The sequence below is a fragment of the Salmo trutta genome, chromosome 26 (assembly GCF_901001165.1).
Source record: "Salmo trutta chromosome 26, fSalTru1.1, whole genome shotgun sequence".
Classification (NCBI taxonomy): Eukaryota; Metazoa; Chordata; class Actinopteri; order Salmoniformes; family Salmonidae; genus Salmo; species Salmo trutta.
In genome coordinates, this window is record NC_042982.1 from 23,288,581 (window position 1) to 23,308,488 (window position 19,908).

Consider the following 19,908-nt stretch of genomic DNA (forward strand, 5'->3'; position numbering starts at 1 on the left):
CAGCAGAAGGTACCTTTGATATGCACTGTCTCCCATGGGTGCGGTATGGGATTATGCCTGGAGAGAGCCAGGTGAGGAGGACAACTGCCAGCGAAAACATTCCTTACACTCGGACTGTCCAAGCAGCATCCCGGAAACGGCCTGCATCTCTCATCTGAATCACTGTCAGATTAAATGATGTACAAGTCAAACCCACCAAGTCAAACCCACTCTAATAAGTCTGTCTGTCTGTCTGTCTGTCTGTCTGTCTGTCTGTCTGTCTGTCTGTCTGTCTGTCTGTCTGTCTGTCTGAATACTGTGACCTGAGGTGGATGTGGCAGACTAATACTGTGTGTTGACATGCAGACTGGGAATGAGTGTGGGTTTACATCCAAAAACATAATGGATTGATTAAAGGGAATTGTAACACATACTGTAAATTTACATAAATATCAACTTTGGCAAGAGTCTATGATGGTATGTGAATGAGATATCCCCTTTGCTGGTGAATAGACAGTAATGCTGACATTCATTTGTCCGTTTATCTATTCGGCACAGCACATGGCAATACAATCATTAAATGACACACATCATTTAAATCTTAATTGGGAGAACTTGATGTATGGGCAGTGAGATACCTTTTGTAAGGAGACCAATAAGAACTAATACAATCAGCATAATTGTAACTGTATATCACACAAGTGCTTGGCTAGCACAAGGGGTGCTGTTCTCACGTTTACAAATTAGTATTCAGAAAGTTTGATAAATTAGATGTATAAATGGCAGCTTTAGATATTGGTCATCAGCATTTGTTTATTTACATTGTATAAACATTCTGAAGGATATGTACAGTGTGTCTTGATTTCATAAACGTTGATTAAAACTTCTATGCCGACTTGTCAAATGTCAATATTTATATAAAGAACTCATTCTTACTAAGTTTCCTAGTTCCTGTGCCATTGTTATTAGTGACTGAGTTGCACAGTAACATTTGATCAGATAAATACTGGTAATGTACTTTCCTTGTAGACATGTTGGAGGGGACAGAGTCTGTGCCATGTCCAGGGGATCTCTCATGTCTTTGTCTCACTGCCATCTCTCTGTTACTGTGCGTGGCAGTCTGGACCTTATAGTTCTTATCAGAGGTCTTGTGATTGGAACCAATCCCCCTCTCATCTAGTGGCTTGTATGACTTAAAGCACTGTCCCCAAAAAATCTCATCTTCCGTGTAGGAGGTCCTCACATGGAAGGCTGTGCCTGAGAAGAAATACATATTCTATTATATACATCTGCTGTCTGAACCAGGAATTAAGGATACTGTAGGTCCCTTAATTCATGTTTTGATAACGATAACATATAAATAACTCACAACCATTAATTAGAAAAATGACAAGTTTCCTTTTTGCGCTGATTGAAATAGCCCAAACAGTTACTTTATTCCAACTCCAGATTTCCCCACCTCTCAGTACAAACCTGCGTCTTGAACGGCTCCGTCCACCATGACCACAATTTCAAAGGTATCCCACTCTAAGGAGTCAGCGCTGATGCCCCAGAGAGGACTTTGTTCATCAATGACATGCTCCATGGTCTGGGGCTCCACTGTGAACAGCCTGGCTCCATCTGGCCCCATCCCCAGAGTCAGCTCTCTCTGCTCCAACAGGATGAACTCTCCCTCTTTGGTATGGTGAGATTTGATCAGCTTGGCTCTTATCTCTGCCACCAGCATGTGTGTCTCTTTCAGAGTCTTGACGTTGAACATCAGGCACAGCCTCTCATCCCTCTCAGAGACCACACAGTGCTGACTGAATAACAGAGTGGGCAGCCTCCTCTTAGGCTTGGCTAGCTTGGCCAGGATGCAGCCCAGCATCAGGGCGTCTAACACTGATTCAATGATGGACTGTGCCATCATGAGAACCAGCCCGTCCATGCAGTTGGCTGAGGCCACTCTAGAGCCGTAGCCGTTGATGATTTGGCTGTCCATGGAGATAGAGAGGGCCGAATGGAAACTGTCCAGTTTCTCAAAGCATGGCTGCCATTGCGGGTCTTGTATGTGTTCCATATCACCACGCAGCCAGGCACCCAGGAAGTAGAGCTCTGCGAAGGCTGCCCAGGTGACGATGTAGCACAGGGTGAAGACAAATAGGATCCAGCTGTACTTCAGATCCACCAGGGTGCCGATCAGGTCACACATCTTGTTCTTGGAGCTGTATGATGAGCCACGACACATGCCATCCTTGGTGAAGTAGCGATGGTGCTGGCGACCATTAGAACTGGAACTCTTGTGTCTTATGTCTCCTGTACTCTTGGAAGAAGAAGATGTGGCCTTGTTCTGTGTTTTCTTCCCTCTATTAGGTTTACTAGAGCCTTTCTCAACCCAGGAGCTTGTATCATAACTGGAGAACCTCTCAGCACTCCTGGTCTGCCTTGCTTTGTGCTGTGATTGGATGATCCTCTGACTGACCGGCAGTGGATGCAGCTTTGGATGGTGAACAGGCATGGTGACATACTGACCCCTACTGGTGGCCCTGGAGATTTTATTGGGATTGGCTAAAGATACTCTTGTGTCCACCTGCAATGAAGACATCAAGACAGTAAGGTGTCATCTGAAATCGAACAGTGAAGATGTTGATAACAATACAATAATAAACCAGTCATCTTTGCAGTGAATTTTGAGATGTTATACTGACCCTCCTCAGGTATGGCCTGTATGGGTTATATGGGTTGTGTTGAAGTGAAGCTCTGGGTCTGATGTTCTTCCTGGGGTATGGGGGAGGTCCATAGTTGCCATAGTCCCCATAGAGTGCACAGCTGTTGGAGATCACCGTGGAGAACATGGCTGGAATCCCTCTCTGTGGAAACCAAGACAAACCAACAGGAGTGTCCACCGTTTATACCGTCAACAAGACAAACTAGAAAGAAAATGATCACCTGTGCAGGTTCAAAAATCCTGTTCACAATAATAGTTTTTAATGATGTGTGTAGGATGACACTTGTATCCAGTCTGAGAACATAGAGCAAGCGTTGAGCAAGCGTTGACATGTCCTTGTTTGTGTCTTGTTGTAAAAACTAACGATGGGTGGATAAGAGCAGGGCTGCTGCTCCAGTCAGTCTCCAGTCCAGATGGTGTGTAATGTGGTTTGCTTTAGCTGCCCACCATGCTCACACTAATTAAACAGAGGAGATTACATTAGCACCAGCTCTTAATCAATCTGCTCGTCTACAGAGCATGACCATGGATTTCAGGAGATTACAGAGGAGATAATCCTTTTTGCACATGTGTAACTAAATTTAGCCCACCTTTCATCTTTTCAAAATGGCTCCATTACATTTGGTGGATCTCATGCTCATCAACTACATAAACAGGACAGGATAGTTCTATGTCAGCACAATCGTAATACACTAGTGGACTTTTCCATCATTGCAAACAAAGTAGGAGCTTCTTTACTATATCCAAGTCATGTTGTGTTGTCACTATGCTCTGCTGGTGGAAAAACTGTTTTCAGTATATGTGTTGGTATAGACCATAGCAATGCTGTGTTTCCATTTTTATTTTGTTTCTCGCAGTGGTGGAAAAAGTACCCAATTGTCATACTTGAGTAAAAGTAAAGATAACTTAATAGAAAATGACTCAAGTAAAAGTGAAAGTCACCCTGTAAAATAATACTTGAGTAAAAGTCTAAAGGTATTTGGTTATAAATATACTTAAGTATCAAAAGTAAATGTAATTGCTAAAATGTACTTAAGTATCAAAAGTGAAAGTATAAATATTGCAGCTGGCCACATTTTCTAGTTCTTTATTTATTTGCAGATAGCCAGGGGAATGCTCCAACTCGGACATAATTTACAAATGAAGCATGTGTTTAGTGAGTCCACCAGATCAGAGGCAGTAGGGATGACCAGGAATGTTCTCTAGATATGTGTGTGAATTAGACCATTTTCCTGTCCTGCTAAGCATTCAAAATGTAACTAGTACTTTTGGGTGTCAGGGAAAATGTACGGAGTAAAAAGTACATCATTTTCTTTAGGAATGTAGTGAAGTAAAAGTAAAAGTTGTCAAAAAATATTAATAGTAAAGTAAAGTACAGATACCCCAAAAAACGACTTAAGTTGTATTTGAAAGTATTTTTACTTATTAAGTACTTAAGTACACCACTGGTTTTTTGATTCAGTAAGTTACAATTACATTTTTACTGAGTTTCCATTATAAAATGTAAACACAGCTTGCTATGGTCTATACCACCACATCCCAAACCCACAAATAAACATAGAAACAAGAACATAAACAAAGGTAGTACCTGTGATGAAGAATTCCCTCTTGTTATTGACTGGATGCAGCTACTGTATGGCTGCCATTCTGCTTAGTGTTGGACACAACAATGTGTGTGGTAGAGCAGAGGGAGGGAGGGCAGAGAGGCAGCGACTTATCCCTTCCCTCATCTGTAGCAGCTAGTCAAACCCACCCAGCTGTTAGTCTGGCATCGTGCCACTAAGGGTCACCAAACCGCCTGTCATGACTTCAGCTGCATGCTACAGCGAGACAGGAAAACACAACTGTTTTTTATTGTTATGTTTATTTTTGCTATTTTATGTATCCTTGGTGTATTTTCAAAGGTGCAAATAAGATGTATTATTATTACTATTACTAACTCAACCGTCATGGATTTACATTTTGATATTTTCTAACATATTCAAATATTGAACATTTTCCTGTAGTGCATGTGAATAGTATGCAGAAAAAAACAGACAGTAAGAACTCACTTTACTTGACTGATGACACAATAAAGACCTGCATTGTAAAATAGTTTTATTATTTTTCATCATGCCACAGAACACTGATGCGTAAAGAGAGCTGTGCCTGAAACCACACTGAGAAAACACTTGCACACACAGTGTTACAAAGCTGTAATGCAAAAGGATTTAACACACATGGCAAGAAGAACAACCCTGAATGGACACCAGGACAAGCACTGACTGAACTGGCGCTGAGGTAGACAAACACTTACATAATATCTACCTAAATGATGATCATCACATCCTTACAGTACACACACCAAATAAAACAACTTCCGTTTTGTTACAACATAGAAAGATCAAAGTAAAACTTTTTTTCAAAGTGCTCTGTTAGTTTTGGTCCACCACGGAAATCCTAAGATCCTTATAGCGCATGTGTATGTACACTGAACAAAAATATAAATGCAACATGTAAAGTGTTGGTCCCATGTTTCATCAGGTGAAATAAAAGACACCAGCAATTTTCCATATGCACAAAAAGCTTATTTCTCTCAAATTTTGTGCACAAATAGTTTTACATCCGTGTTATTTACACATTTCTCATTGGCCAAGATAATCCATCCACCTGACAGGTGTGGCATATCAACAAGCTGATTAAATAGCATGATCATTAAACGGGTACACCTTGTGCTGGGGACAACAAAAGGCCATTCTAAAATGTTCCGTTTAGTCACACAACACAATGCCACAGATGTCTCAAGTTTTGAGGGAGCATGCAATTGGCATGCTGACTGCAGGAATGTTCACCAGAGCTGTTGCCAGAGAATTGGATGTTAAACCTTTTAGGGTATAGGGGGCAGTATTTTCATTTTCGGATGAAAAGCGTGCCCAGAGTAAACTGCCTAATACTCGGGCCCAGAGTCAAATATTTGCATATTATTAGTAGATTTGGATGGAAAACACTCTGAAGTTTCTAAAACTGTTTGAATGATGTCTGTGAGTATAACAGAACTCATATGGCAGGCAAAAACCTGAGAATAATCCAACCAGGGCTTGGGAAATCTGAGAATTGTAGTTCTTCTTTTGAATCCCTATCGAAACTACAGTGTCTGTGGGGGTCACGTTGCACTACCCAAGGCTTGCATTGGCTGTCAACAGCCTTCAGAAAGTTTTCCCATCCTTCTCCTGTTACTGGGCAGAGAATAGTAGCTCAATGAGTGGACTGCCTGAGGACAAAGGGCTTGGTGATGCGCGAGCCCGCCAGCCTGCACCTCCTTTTTCTTCTTGAATGAATACGCTATTGTCCGGTTGGAATATTATCAACGTTTTATGTTAAAAATACCCTAACGATTGATTTTAATCAACGTTTGACATGTTTCTACGAACGGTAATGGAACTATTTGACTTTTTGTCTCTGGTACTGCGCTCGCGCGTTATGCCTTTGGATAGTGATCTGAACGCACAAACAAAACGGAGGTATTTGGACATAAATATGGAGTATTTCGAACAAAACTAACATTTCTTGTGGAAGTAGGAGTCCTCGGAGTACATTCTGACGAAGATCAGCAAAGGTAAGAGAATATTTATAATACTAATTCAGAGTTTTGCTGATGCCAGAAATTGTCGGGTAGCTGTATAGCTTGCTTCGATGGCTGAGCTATGTACTCAGAATATTGAACAATGTGCTTTCTCCGTAAAGTTATTTTGAAATCTGACAAAGCGGTTGCGTCAAGGAGTAGTGTATCTATAATTCTTTCAATAACTATTGTAAATTTTATCAACATTTATGATGAGTATTTTTGTAAATTGATGTGCATATTCACCGGAAGTTTTGGTTGGAAAACATTTTCTGAACATCATGCGCCAATGTAAAATGCTGTTTTTGGATATAAATATGAACTTTATCGAGCAAAACATACATGTATTGTATAACATGAAGTCCTATGAGTGCCATCTGATGAAGATCATCAAAGGTTCGTGAATACTTTAGCTGTACTTTTGGTTTTTGTGATGCATGTCCTTGCTTGGAAAATGGCTGTGTGGTTTTTCTTGTGAAGTTTATGTCCTAACAATCTAATTTTATGCTTTCGCCGTAAAGCCTTTTTGAAATTGGATAATGTGGTTAGATTAACGAGAGTCTTATCTTTAAAATGGTGTAAAATAGTTGATTGTTTGAGAAAATGAAATTATGAGTTTTTTGCTGTTTTGTATTTCGCGCCATGCTATTTCACTGGCTGTTGAATAGTGTGTCCCTCAGGTGGGACGGTAGCGTCCCACATAGCCCTGAGAAGTTCATTTCTCTACCATAAACCGCCTCCAACATCGTTTTAGAGAATTTGGCAGTAATTCCAAACGGCCTCACAACCGTAGCCCACGTGTAACCACACCAGCCCAGGACCTCCACATTCGACTTCTTCATCTACGGGATTGTCTGAGACCAGCCACCCAGACAGCTGATGAAACTGCGGAGTATTTCTGTCTGTAATAAAGCCCTTTTGTGGTGAAAAACCTCTGATTGGCTTGGCCTGGCTCCCAGGTAGGTGGGCCTATGGTTTCCTAGGCCCACCCATGGCTGCGCCCTTGACCAGCAATGTGAAATCCATAGATTAGGGCCCAATGAATGTATTTGACTGATTTCCTTTTATGACCTGTAACTCAGTAAAATCATTAAAATTGTTGCATGTTGCGTTTATATTTCTGTTCAGTATAGAATAGATAGCAGTACAGTGAAGAAGAGTTGATACTTTTAATTGTTTTCATGGCACTGAGTGCTGGCTGTTTGTTCTAGAAGGCCATAGTGTTAGACCCATATTATGCCCAACGTTTAGCTTTATAAAGGTTATTAACAATACCACTATGTATTCTGTGTTTTCTGTACATTTTTTCCCATTTGATAAATTCACAATCCAAATTTTACTTTGACATGACAGAACATTTTGAAAGAAAATCTCACTCGTTGCTTTGAGGCTTGAGGTGCCTGGGGCATAATACCATAGTCATTAGAAGTATCTTGTTTCAAATTACAATGTTTAGACAATAGGGTCTACTACGGCATGGCAGTGAAAATCATTTCTTCACTAGCAATAAACAAACAACCAGGAACAACAACGATCAATAAAACATACATGTACTGTGTACATGTATTCAGCACATCTATTCTCCATTTATAAAAGAGGCACAGGGAGGGCTCTTACTCAAATCAGACTCCAGAGACTTACAAAACACACAAGAAAATATGTTTCTTAAATCAAATCAAATGTAAACAAATTGCAGATCACTGTAATACAAAAATACAACATCTTTAAATCAGAGAATCCCTCATCTGGCTCTCGTCTAGAAATAAGATACAATTACATTTACAGCAACAGACAACTGACGATAACCTGCTTTTAGTGATTTAACTTTACAGAATCATCTTTTCACGTTTAGTAAAAAAGCCAACACTTTTATTCACATTTTCTTTCTTTTCATCACTTAGAGAAAAATCTAATTCTGTGATTTAACAGACTGCTATAATTCTACTTATAAAAAATGATACACATAAAAGTCACTTTGAAGCCTTTCAAATCTTTTTTTCCACCCAACAGGCAACCGTCCAAATCAATTCCATGAATTAATTCTCAGAACATTTCAAGCCGCTTCACCAATATAAAAGGACATTTGAAGTTAAAGCTATAGATGATGGATGAAAACACGAAGAAAAACACCAGGTCTAAGATGTGCTATTGCCTCTGTGCAAAAGTTGAAGATTGAAGAGGTAGCACTTATTCTAATAACAAAATAAACGGCATTGAGGTTGGGTCAAAATAACCAACACCTATTTGGTAACAAAAACTATGCATGACATAAATATCAAAACCTGTTGCACCTTAATGCTTGTCAATCAGCATGAGCAGATAGGCTAACTGACAGGTAAGGGAAATCATATGCATAATATGCGCACTGAAAAATAAGACAAATGAAATCAAGCATATGGAGACCATTCAAGTAAAACATGCAGAAAACAAACAACACCCCAAAAAATCTATAACAGGAAATAATAAGCCAGGAAATTATTGTTTATCTCAATCAATCTATGTAGTATAGTAATTATACCAGAGAAGTTGGGTTCTACATCTCACAATCACAGTCACAGCAGATAAAACTCAATATCCTTTCTAGTACAACACTTTCACTGCTGTGGTAACCTGACCAGTAGTCTTTCAGTCTTCAACACATATGCAGGTTTAATGTAATAACAGATAATTGCGGCAATTCGTGATAAAACCAATCAAACCACAGAAATGATCAACTTACTCTTCTTTAGAGGAGAGAATACGATGAAAAACCTCTCCACACCTAGGATAGTGTGTCTTAGTGTCTAAGTCCTGCTCAGACGTAGCATACGTACAGGTAGGTCTTCTCTATCCTCCAGTCCACGGGCACATCCTCGGGTCTGTGGCTCTTCATGTGTTTCTGCATGGCTGCCAGGCTGGGGCAGAAGTCCTGGCAGATGGTACACTGGTAGGGCGACGCTCCGTTGTGGGTGCGCAGGTGCTTGATCATGGCAGAGTAGTCCCTGGATCGCTGGTGACAGATCTTGCACTCAAATGGTTTCTCGCCTATAGGAATACAACGGCATACTCGTGAAACCTTTCCTTGACTATATGCTAAAACCAGTGGTACTATCTGACACACATCGGTTTGACCTGTGTGTATGCTGTCATGAACACAAAACAATCTGACGTGTGAGTGTGTTGTTATTATGACCATGCACTGTTCTGATTTGTGGTCTGATTTGATTGTGTGAGTGTTATTATGACCAGACACTGCTCTCTAACCTGTGTGCACGCGGTAGTGGGTCTCCAGTTGATGCTTGAGGCTGAACCTTTTGCCACAGCCATTACACTCGTAAGGCTTCTCTCCTGTGTGGATACGCTTGTGTCCCCTCAACATGCCATCGTCCCGGAAACAGCTCCCACAGAACTCACACTCAAACGGGTGGTCACCTGAAGACACAGGTTAGACACAGGTTGGGTCAAGGTTGGACACACGTCATCACAGGTGTCATGATGCGAAACAGTATCAAACGGTTCAGGTAGGCCTCCGCTCATCAGCAAACAAACGGTATCAAAGACTTATTTTAACGTGACTACTACTTGCATATGATAGATGTAGTTGTACAGGTCAATAAAAACAGAACCTTTTTGCATATCAGGCTGAAAAAAAGATATATCTAATAATAATAGAATATAATATACAGTATATAATAATGTTATGACATGTGAGGACACTCCATCTGGCTGCTTGCTAACAGCTAATAGAAGTCTCCCAGACATGTGGGTCTCTCCACAGTTGATCCATCTCTCTCTGAGGCTGTGGCTTTGAGTCATTTGCAATGACCTATGTGTCTCATTAGCTCAGTGTCCACAGCAACAGCCAAGTGGGACAAGACACTGCACTGCTCATTATAGCCCGGTGCTTCACAAAGCCCCCCATGCTACAAGACACATGACATTTACACAATGACACTACCAAGATGACCGTGGAATAAACAAGATACACAACGATGGGCAAACTCCGATTCCCTTCTGTCTTCATATCAATTATGTTTTTATTCAATATAGACGTGGATCTGAAGAAGGGGGCAACCTTTCAGTAAAAATCTCCCTCTCCCTCTCCCTCTCCCCCACCCTTAGGGCACCACTGACAAACTCTCAGAGAAAAACACAGACATTTGCTGTTCTTTAGATATTTATTTAGGTTTGCTCTGTCATTTGGGGTGAACTGCAGTAGAAATGACAGACATGAATCGCAGGGGCCTAGAAGGCTGTGTCTAAGAACCTAAAAACATCCACTGGATAAAATAGCCTCAAACATAACACTGGCCATATTGGAGCATTGCTGTCATCAGGAAAGTGAATCATTGCGGAGTTTATTAACGTTAAGTAAATGTAGACATGATCAAATTAGTGAAACTGACTGTAATTGAAAAACTCTGGTCTTATGCTACTTCAGTCTAGTGCCAAGAGAGAAGTAGTAGTTCAAGGTATTTAAGGATTAAAGGCTTGAGGTTTATGGGAATCTCATTGCAGCTTTGGATTGTGTGTTAGAGTAGGCGATGATGTTGATGGATATGACAGTGATGACGATGATTGTGATGAAAACAGTAATGATGATGATGATGAGAACAGTGGTGATGATGACGATGTTGAAAACAGTGATGATGATGTTGAAAACAGTGATAATGATGATGTTGAAAACAGTGACGATGATGATGATGAGAACAGTGGTGATGGTGATGTTGAAAACAGTGATTATGATGATGATGATGAAGATGCTGATGATGAAAACAGTAGTGGTGATGATGATGGTGATGATGAAGATGACAATGGACACAGATGCAGTCCTTACCTGTGTGTGAGCGCAGGTGGCGTTTGAGGGTGGTGTGGCTGGGGAAGGGGTGGTCACAGTGGCTGCAGACGTAGCTGTGCATCCCTGCATGAACCTCCATGTGCTGCTGCAGAGCCTTCTGGGTCTGGAACCGCTTGGCACACAGCAGACAGAACACTGCCATGTCTGTCCCTGGAGACCACACAGAGACACAGACACAGTTATTTCAGGACCAAACATACACTCAGTGGGGAAACTGGGTCACTCAACTCTGAGCCTGAGACTCTCTGAGTGTTCTGAGGAGAACGCTTCTTTCAGAGAGCAAAGTGTTTCTACCTAAACTAACCCCCCTGACAGGCGTGAAATACATTCAGTTTGACTTTATACACTTTTCTGATTGACGTTGACTTGGAAGTCATTGTCTTTGAGAGATGTATTTTTTACGCAATACACAGGATGCTAGAGCTGTCAATCACACAATCAATGCCTTCTCCTTATGGGATGTTAAAAGAGGAATTATTATTTTCAATCCCCATCAAGCCTGTTCTCCAGCAGCCTCTGGAGTCATCTGTGTCTGTTCACAGAGAGAGGCTGATAGCAGCTCCACCCTGAACGATGCCTACACTATGAGCTATGTGCTGAATGTTAAGTAGCGATATCAAGCCATTAAAGGCAGGACTGCAGGAAAAACACAATCCTTTTAATCCTGTGTGTGACCTGGCATCACTTTGGGGCTGCTCTCCTGTTGCGCTGAGAGTGGAGTGGAATACAGATAGGGAAACACAGGCTAGTTTTACTCACACAGGATCTGTGAAGAACCACCATTAAATTCTCACACACAATACACAGGGTTCTTACTTTTTCTTATCACTATTCAATGACCCCTTTGTTTATCCCGCTCATGAAAATTCAAATGTGAGGTAGGACTGAATCATCAGTAATCAATTCCACTGATAATAATGTACGAGTCTTGCAGAGAGCTGGTTAATGTTAGGTTATGAGGTCGTTATTTCTCTGTCTGCTCGGGTTTGGGATCATTTACAACGCAGGTCCCATTGCTCACGACTCGGATTCAATCAGACATCTCCAGCGGTGGATCATTAGTAAACAGAAGGCTATGCGAGTGTTTCATTGGAATTCAAGTGGGGTTGCTGAGTTGCATTTAAAATGCAGTCTGATGAGGTCCACTAAATCAAATCATTTGTTACTGTTATTGAAGTGCCTTGAGGCAACTGGCAATTAAATTGGAATTAGTGCAGGGAATGAGATACAGCACACTCATACTAAGACAGGAGATTTTTGTTTGGAGTTCAATCAAGTTAACAGACAAGGATATTTATAGTCAATCATACATTTAATTTCAGCAATAAATCATATTATCTCTCTATTGTTTACCATTTTCCTGCAATCCACATTTTAAAAATTTCTCCAACATTTTCCTTTTATTTTAGTCATGATGATTCATAGATACACTTCACTTATTGAATCACTACATAACCTACTCTGAGGGAGTCAGTCAGTATCTTAGTGCCTCACATTACACGTGGTTCTCTTCCCAAACGACTGGGAATACACAACATGAAAGGCCTAGCTTACATTAGGCTTCATTTATAGGATGAATTGTGTTACTAATATTCAGAATATTTCTAAGATTACATGCATCTGTTATTTTTCTTTTCTCTCTCATTATTAGATATTGATCATGGGACTTGATGGAATTAAAGTAGGCTATGAGCTTGCTGTGGTTTGCCCTAAACGGCACTAAGAGAATTTAGCATTGTTTCTACTCATTAACAAAGAAGAGAGACGATGAGAGATGCTATCCACTCCACACCATACATCAGAAAGCGAGCCTCCTGGAATGCACTGCACCTGTTCACTAGCTTTATTCCAGTGTCCGTCTATCTTCACAATAGAAACACAATGTGGTACAGACCCCCAATGGCTCGGCCCATTAGTCATAGGCTCCTCATGCAACTCCTACACTTCCAGGCTTTGTGTATAAGCCTAATGATCAGGGCTTTTCTCATCCATGGATCACAATGTTTTACTGACGGACAAAAGATCTTCCCTGTACCGCCCCAAACCCTAACTAGAAAGGAACGTTTCTCTGTAAAGTCTCACTGTCCAGCTGACTATCTACTTTCTTCGGTTTCTGATTATTTCTAAAGAAGAAGAGCCTTGACTGGAATGCACCAAAAGTCTAAGAGATGTATCCTAAAAAGCAAAAAGACCTTTAGGAACTACTGAATCCATTCTGTGCTGCTTTATCCGGTGGTACTACATGAACAATAATCTAAGACACGTGTCAAGCCAGACAACCTCAATGCAGCCAGCAGGGGGAGTGCTCTCTACTCTTCCACTCCTTCTAGCCTCCAACATGCTGGAGGGGACCCCAAATGATACAGTACCATCAGTTACTTCTCTATGATGAAATGTTTTCCTTAGTACATTTTCTCACTCAGTATCAACATTTTGACATGAGCTGTCATTCCTCAATTCTTCTCACTCCTTCATTCTCAAAATGTCAATTTAATGACCATTCCCATAAGTCTGTGTTCGGCCTATTTTGATAACTAAACCATTAAACAGCCTGGATTCATTCTTGTTCTGCTTGTCATTTCCTGCTTCTAGACACTCAGATACTCAGTCAATACCCTCTCATCCCACTGCTATGAAAAGAATGTAAAACTGTCAAAACAAACGCTCTCGCTTAACAATGATCTCAGTCCCACATCCAGTGACAACACCTTGAATAATACACTAGTTACCAGTAACAACTCAACTTCATTGAAAGAAAATTACAGAAGCACCAATACAAATACAGTGACTTGCGAAAAGTATTCAACCCCCCCTTGGCATTTTTCATATTTTGTTGCCTTACAACCTGGAATTAAAATAGCTTTTTGGTGGGTTTGTATCATTTGATTTACAGAACATGCCTTCCAATTTGAAGATGCAAAATATTTTTTATTGTGAAACAAACAAGAAATAAGACAACCCCCCCAAAGTCAATACTTTGTAGAGCCACCTTTTGCAGCAATTACAGCTGCAAGTCTCTTGGAGTATGTCTCTATAAGCTTGACACATCTAGCCACTGGGATTTTTGCCCATTCTCCAAGTCAAAACTGCTCCAGCTCCTTCAAGTTGGATGGTTTCCGCTGGTGCACAGCAATCTTTAAGTCATACCACAGATTCTCAATTGGATTGAGGTCTGGGCTTTGACTAGGCCATTCCAATACATTAAAAAATGTTTCCTCTTAAACCACTCTAGTGTTGCTTTAGCAGTATGTTTAGGGTCATTGTCCTGCTGGAAGGTGAACCTCTGTCCCAGTCTCAAATCTCTGGAAGACTGAAAATGTCCCTGTTATTAGCGCCATGAATCATTCCTTCAATTCTGACCAGTTTCCCTGACCTGCCGATGAAAAACATCCCCACAGCATGATGCTGCCACCACCATGCTTCATTGTGGGGATGGTGTTCTCGGGTGATGAGAGGTGTTGGGTTTGCGCCAGACATAGCGTTTTCCTTAATTGCCAAAAATCTACATTTTAGTCTCATCTGACCAGAGTACCTTCTTCCATATGTCTCCCACAGGCCTTCTTTGGTCTCTATGTTGCCTCTCTGATTAATGCCCTCCTTGCCTGGTCCGTGAGTTTTGGTGGGCGGCCCTCTCTTGGCAGGTTTGTTGTGGTGCCATATTCTTTCCATTTTTTTATGGATTAATGGTGCTCCGTGGGATGTTCAAAGTTTCTGATATTTTTTTATAACTCAACCCTGATCTGTACTTCTCCACAACTTTGTCCCTGACCTGTTTGGAGAGCTCCTTGGTCTTCATGGTGCCGCTTGCTTGGTGGTGCCCCTTGCTTAGTGGTGTTGCAGACTCTGGGGCCTTTCAGAACAGGTGAATATATACTGAGATCATGTGACACTTAAATAAAGTCCACCTGTGTGCAATCTAACTAATTATGTGACTTCTGAAGGTAATTGGTAGCACCACTTTTCAGTTTTTTTTTTTTTGAATTTTTTGAAAGAAGTAATTTTTTAAAATTTCACTTCACCAATTTGGACTATTTTTTGTATGTCCATTACATGAAATCTAAATAAAAATACATTTCAATTACAGGTTGTAATGCAACAAAATAGGCAAAACACCAACGGGATGAATACTTTTGCAAGGCACTGTAATCCCTTAAATAAAAGCAGTAGATAAAAGTGACAGAGTCAGAAGTGCAGCACAAACAGTATTTATAATATAATAATATATGCTGACATTCATTAGTTTGATGACTAATGCATCAGTGCACCCTGTTAATTTTCACACAAAAACACTTGCTTTCACAGCAGCCTTTTCCAGAAGGCTTTCCTCCTTAGTGCAGAGTAGCCCTTCTGTGAGAAAACACGATCTCCAGTAGGCATGCCACTGCCCCCACTGCACCCACTGCCCCCTGCTTTCTCAACCTTAACCAGACAAAGAGAACGGGATTTGGTGTTCTGACCTCTTGACCCTAGGTCCTCAATGTGGTAAACACCATGTAATCAATGGTATTCCTCAAAGGCTGGATGGCTGACTGAGCATTGTGCCTCTCTATTGAGTCACACAGGGGAGGGACCTTGCAGACATTCCACAGAGAAAGATTATTTAAATTCAGTTTAGTTTCTCTCAGTAAACTTTAGACAGTGTACACAGAACTAAACTAATTCCAGAGTTCCTATGTTCCAATCTGAAAAAAAAGGAGACAGGAAAATATCTAGCTAGGAGAAGGGAAGAGAATATCAGCCTGGTAGTTTAATTAAACGTCAATCGTTTATCAGATCAGACATCAGATCAGAACATGATGTGGGAGCATTTAACAGCCAGTCAATAGTCCAACTAAGGCAGGGAACACAGACGAAGTGGCTTAACAGACAAAAATATGTCTCTAGGCAACCAGATTGAATCATGGCCCTCCTTGGGGTGAAGTGTTCAAACTAATCCCTCCATTCACAAATCAGCAAAGCTTATTCCTTTTCTAAAGACCAACAAAAGTTTTCCCATCCTGGGAATCCTACAGTAACCCCAGTACAAATTGAACAAGGGATTGCATAATGTTATACAGATCTATGCAACGTTCTCTGTCTTTAGGTTTAGTTCACCATCTAATCTCATTGGTCTGTGTTAACAGCACGTTTCTGTGCAGGTTTCACCATAACTCCACTACAAAGCAACCATGGACTGCTCCTTTAAACCAGTATACAAAAGAAGATATGAATGGTTATAGAGCTGTTTAGCTCAACCCACACAGTGGCTCTGGGAAATATTGGGTTATGAAATCAAGGAGTTTAAACTAATTTTCTTAAGACCGGTGAAAGAGTTGTAAGTACTATGTCACACTCTTCAAAGAGCTTGTTTATTGGATTAAGTCAGATTCACTGAAAGGAGCTATAACTGATTGGCTCAACATGAAGGTGCTATGAGTAAAACTCCTAGTATGGCTCGCCTGAGCATGTTCACTCACTAGCTGCCCCTGTGACCCAGTTACACATATACACTATGTACATTACACTGAGCAATGAGCACCAGACCTGCAGGGGGAAAACCCAGTGCCTTCCCTATGAGCTCAATATGTTGGAAATATGTCTTTTCGGTTAAAAAAGACATTGAAAAGACATAGGAAAGATCTCTTACAACCAATTTTGCTCACTTAGTTCAGACTGGGTCCCCGTAGGCTAGATGTTATGACAGGCCTAAAGACAGACAGTAACCATACAGGACCTCAGATGATCCCAGGTAGGCCAGCCACTGGTCAGCAGACTGCTAATCTACCAGAGTGAGGAACAACCAGCTCAATAATTAATGCAACAAGAGATACGTTGCTGGTGTTTAACTACCATTCCATCTTCCATGGCCCATTTCATTGAGGTCACCCACTGTCTCCAATCTACAGTTTGGATTCAAACATTTTTTGCATATTTTCCCAATAGCATTCACCATACATAAAGACAGAGTAGAGGTCTGCAGGGCCTGAATGAGTGGAGTAGCACTAGGCAGTGTGTACTGTGTACACAACCCAAAATAGCTAGAGGCCAGCAAAATAGACTGGGGGGTAAGTAGAGTACAGTATGACTCAGTAGATGAAGATCTGTACCAATGATTAGCTATTCTAAGTGGAATAAGGGGTATACAATTCAACCGATTGCATATTCATTATTGTGAATGCAGCTTGCACAATAATTATTGCGCAATTAGATGAGGTCTATTTCATTATGCGCTGAGGCAGTGTTGAATATACAATAAAGTGTGATGGAGTAGGATGTGTTCTCTGTATAATAGGGGTCATGTGCAGTGGCGACCTGTCATTCAGGGCAGGTGGGGCAGAGCCACATTTTTTGTTAAAAAAGTATATATATATATATACACAAATTGGGGTGCTTGCCTGTTTTGCATGTTATTTTGGCATTAATACATATCAGTTTGCAAACAATGTAAAAATATATATATATAATTGAGTTAACAAAGCTGCATACAAACATGGTCTCTTTTTTGTTTTCTTGAGTAAGGCAGCTCCAAATACAAGTGTTTCAGCCTAGCTCAGTGCTTTCTGTGGTGGTGGGGCATGCCAGCAGAAAATAGGATCATTGCGTCGTGATTGGCTCAGTGTTCTGTCACTCATGGGGACCTTACTCAATCGCCAAGCTTAAGTCCTTAGAAAGGGTAGACATCCAACATTTCAGCCCTTTGGGTGCTGCCATAGAGTTATATTACAAGTGCCCTTCCAAGAAGGCTCAAGTTCATTGGCCACGGAAATTAAGTAAAATCACGTTATATGTAGAGTAGCTTTGATTGGACTTACTTTCACAATCTTAGCTAGCAGTCATCATCATGAATCAAGTCTACTGGCAAATCCTTTTTAATTATTGTCATATGAAGAGAAATAATGAAGAGAAAATATAGATAAAACGTATCGGTGCTCATCGGTCATTGGACATAAACATTACGCAACAGTTTGGAGATTGCAAATTCAACAATGAGTGGTTTGGAAGGAATCAGTGACAGTGGCTAACTGAAAGCATTGCAACTGGGAAGTCAGGAATAAACAGCTCAAACTGGGAAAATACGTTTTGAACGGTCATTCAACTCGGAATTGTAAATCCGGCATCTTTCTCTTTGATGACAAAATTTGCCCTTGAAGGACCACCTCGCCACTTTCCTGTTCAAGCACAGCACAACAACGTGAGTCCAAAAATGTCTTGTACGCTGCTGCATAAATGATGTAATATGCCAGGGAGATATGTATACTGTAGTTAAGAAAGTAATACTAAGTGTACAGTGCCTTGCAAAAGTATTCATCCCCCTTGGTGTTTTTTCTATTTTGTTGCATTACACCCTGTAATTTAAATTGAGTTTTATTTGGATTTTATGTAATGGACATACACAAAATAGTCCAAATTGGTGAAATTAAAAAAATAACTTGTTTAAAAAAAATGAAAAGTGGTGTCGTGCATATGTATTCACTCCCTTTGCAATGAAGCCCCTAAATAAGATCTGGTGCAACCAATTACCCTCAGAAGTCACATAATTAGTTAAATAAAGTCCCCCTGTGTGCAATCTAAGTGTCACATGATCTGTCACAGGATCTCAGTATATATACACCTGTTTTGAAAGGCCCCAGAGTCTGCAACACCACTAAGCAAAGGGCACCACCAAGCAAGCGGCACCATGAAGACCAAGGAGCTCGCCAAACAGGTCAGGGACAAAGTTGTGGAGAAGTACAGATCAGGGTTGGGTTATAAAAAAATATCAGAAACTTTGAACATCCCACAGAGCACCATTAAATCAATTATTAAAAAATGGAAAGAATATGGCACCACAACAAACCTGCCAAGAGAGGGCCGCCTACCAAAACTCACGGACCAGGCAAGGAGGGCATTAATCAGAGAGGCAACAAAGAGACCAAAGATAACCCTGAAGGAGCTGTAACACTCCACAGCGGAGATTGGAGTATCTGTCCATAGGACCACTTTAAGCCGTACACGCCACAGAGCTGGGCTTTATGGAAGAGTGGCCAGAAAAAAAGCCATTGCTTAAAGAAAAAAATAAGCAAACACGTTTGGTGTTCGGCAAAAGGCATGTGGGAGACTCCCCAAACATATGGAAGAAGGTACTCTGGTCAGATGAGACTAAAATGTAGCTTTTTGGCTATCAAGGAAAATGCTATGTCTGGCGCAAACCCAACACCTCTCATCACCCCGAGAACAACATCCACACAGTGAAGCATGGTGGTGGCAGCATCAGGGATGTTTTTCATCGGCAGGGACTGGGAAACTGGTCAGAATTGAAGGAATGATGGATGGCGCTAAATACAGGGAAATTCTTGAGGGAAAACTGTTTCAGTCTTCCAGAGATTAGAGACTGGGATGGAGGTTCACCTTCCAGCAGGACAATGACCCTAAGCATACTGCTAAAGCAACACTAGAGTGGTTTAAGGGGAAACATTTAAATGTCTTGGAATGGCCTAGTCAAATCCCAATCCAATTGAGAATCTGTGGTATGACTTAAAATTGCTGTACACCAGCAGAACCCATCCAACTTGAAGGAGCTTGATAAGTTTTGCCTTGAAGAATGGGCAAAAATCCCAGTGGCTGGATGTGCCAAGCTTATAGAGACATACTCCAAGAGACTTGCAGCTTTAATTGCTGCAAAAGGTGGCTCTACAAAGTATTGACTTTGGGGGGGTGAATAGTTACGCACACTCAAGTTGTCCGTTTTTTTGTCTTATTTCTTGTTTGTTTCACAATAAAAAATATTTTGCATCTTCAAAGTGGTAGGCATGTTGTGTAAATAAA

At 40.9% G+C, this 19,908-nt stretch overlaps 2 protein-coding genes across 3 annotated transcripts in view; both read right to left on the reverse strand.

Annotated features, from left to right (window-relative positions):
• Positions 1–276: 276 nt before the first annotated feature.
• LOC115162834 (G protein-activated inward rectifier potassium channel 3-like) lies at positions 277–2,813 on the reverse strand. The gene is made up of 3 exons (XM_029714250.1): positions 2,667–2,813; positions 1,453–2,548; positions 277–1,236 (listed from the first exon to the last, which is right to left on the reverse strand). The coding sequence occupies exons 1-3, from the start codon at positions 2,811–2,813 to the stop codon at positions 893–895; spliced, it is 1,587 nt and encodes a 528-aa protein (XP_029570110.1). The 3' UTR covers positions 277–892.
• Positions 2,814–7,442: 4,629 nt separating this feature from the next.
• Positions 7,443–19,908, reverse strand: part of LOC115163445 (zinc finger and BTB domain-containing protein 16-A) — a 45,270-nt gene continuing 32,804 nt past the window's right edge. For both annotated transcript variants that reach the window (XM_029715316.1, XM_029715317.1), the window contains exons 5-7: positions 11,104–11,274; positions 9,531–9,698; positions 7,443–9,311 (exon numbers count right to left, since the gene is read on the reverse strand). In XM_029715316.1, coding sequence (XP_029571176.1) covers positions 9,082–9,311; positions 9,531–9,698; positions 11,104–11,274 — 569 coding nt within the window. In that variant the 3' untranslated portion in view covers positions 7,443–9,081. The remainder of the gene's footprint in view (positions 9,312–9,530; positions 9,699–11,103; positions 11,275–19,908) is intronic.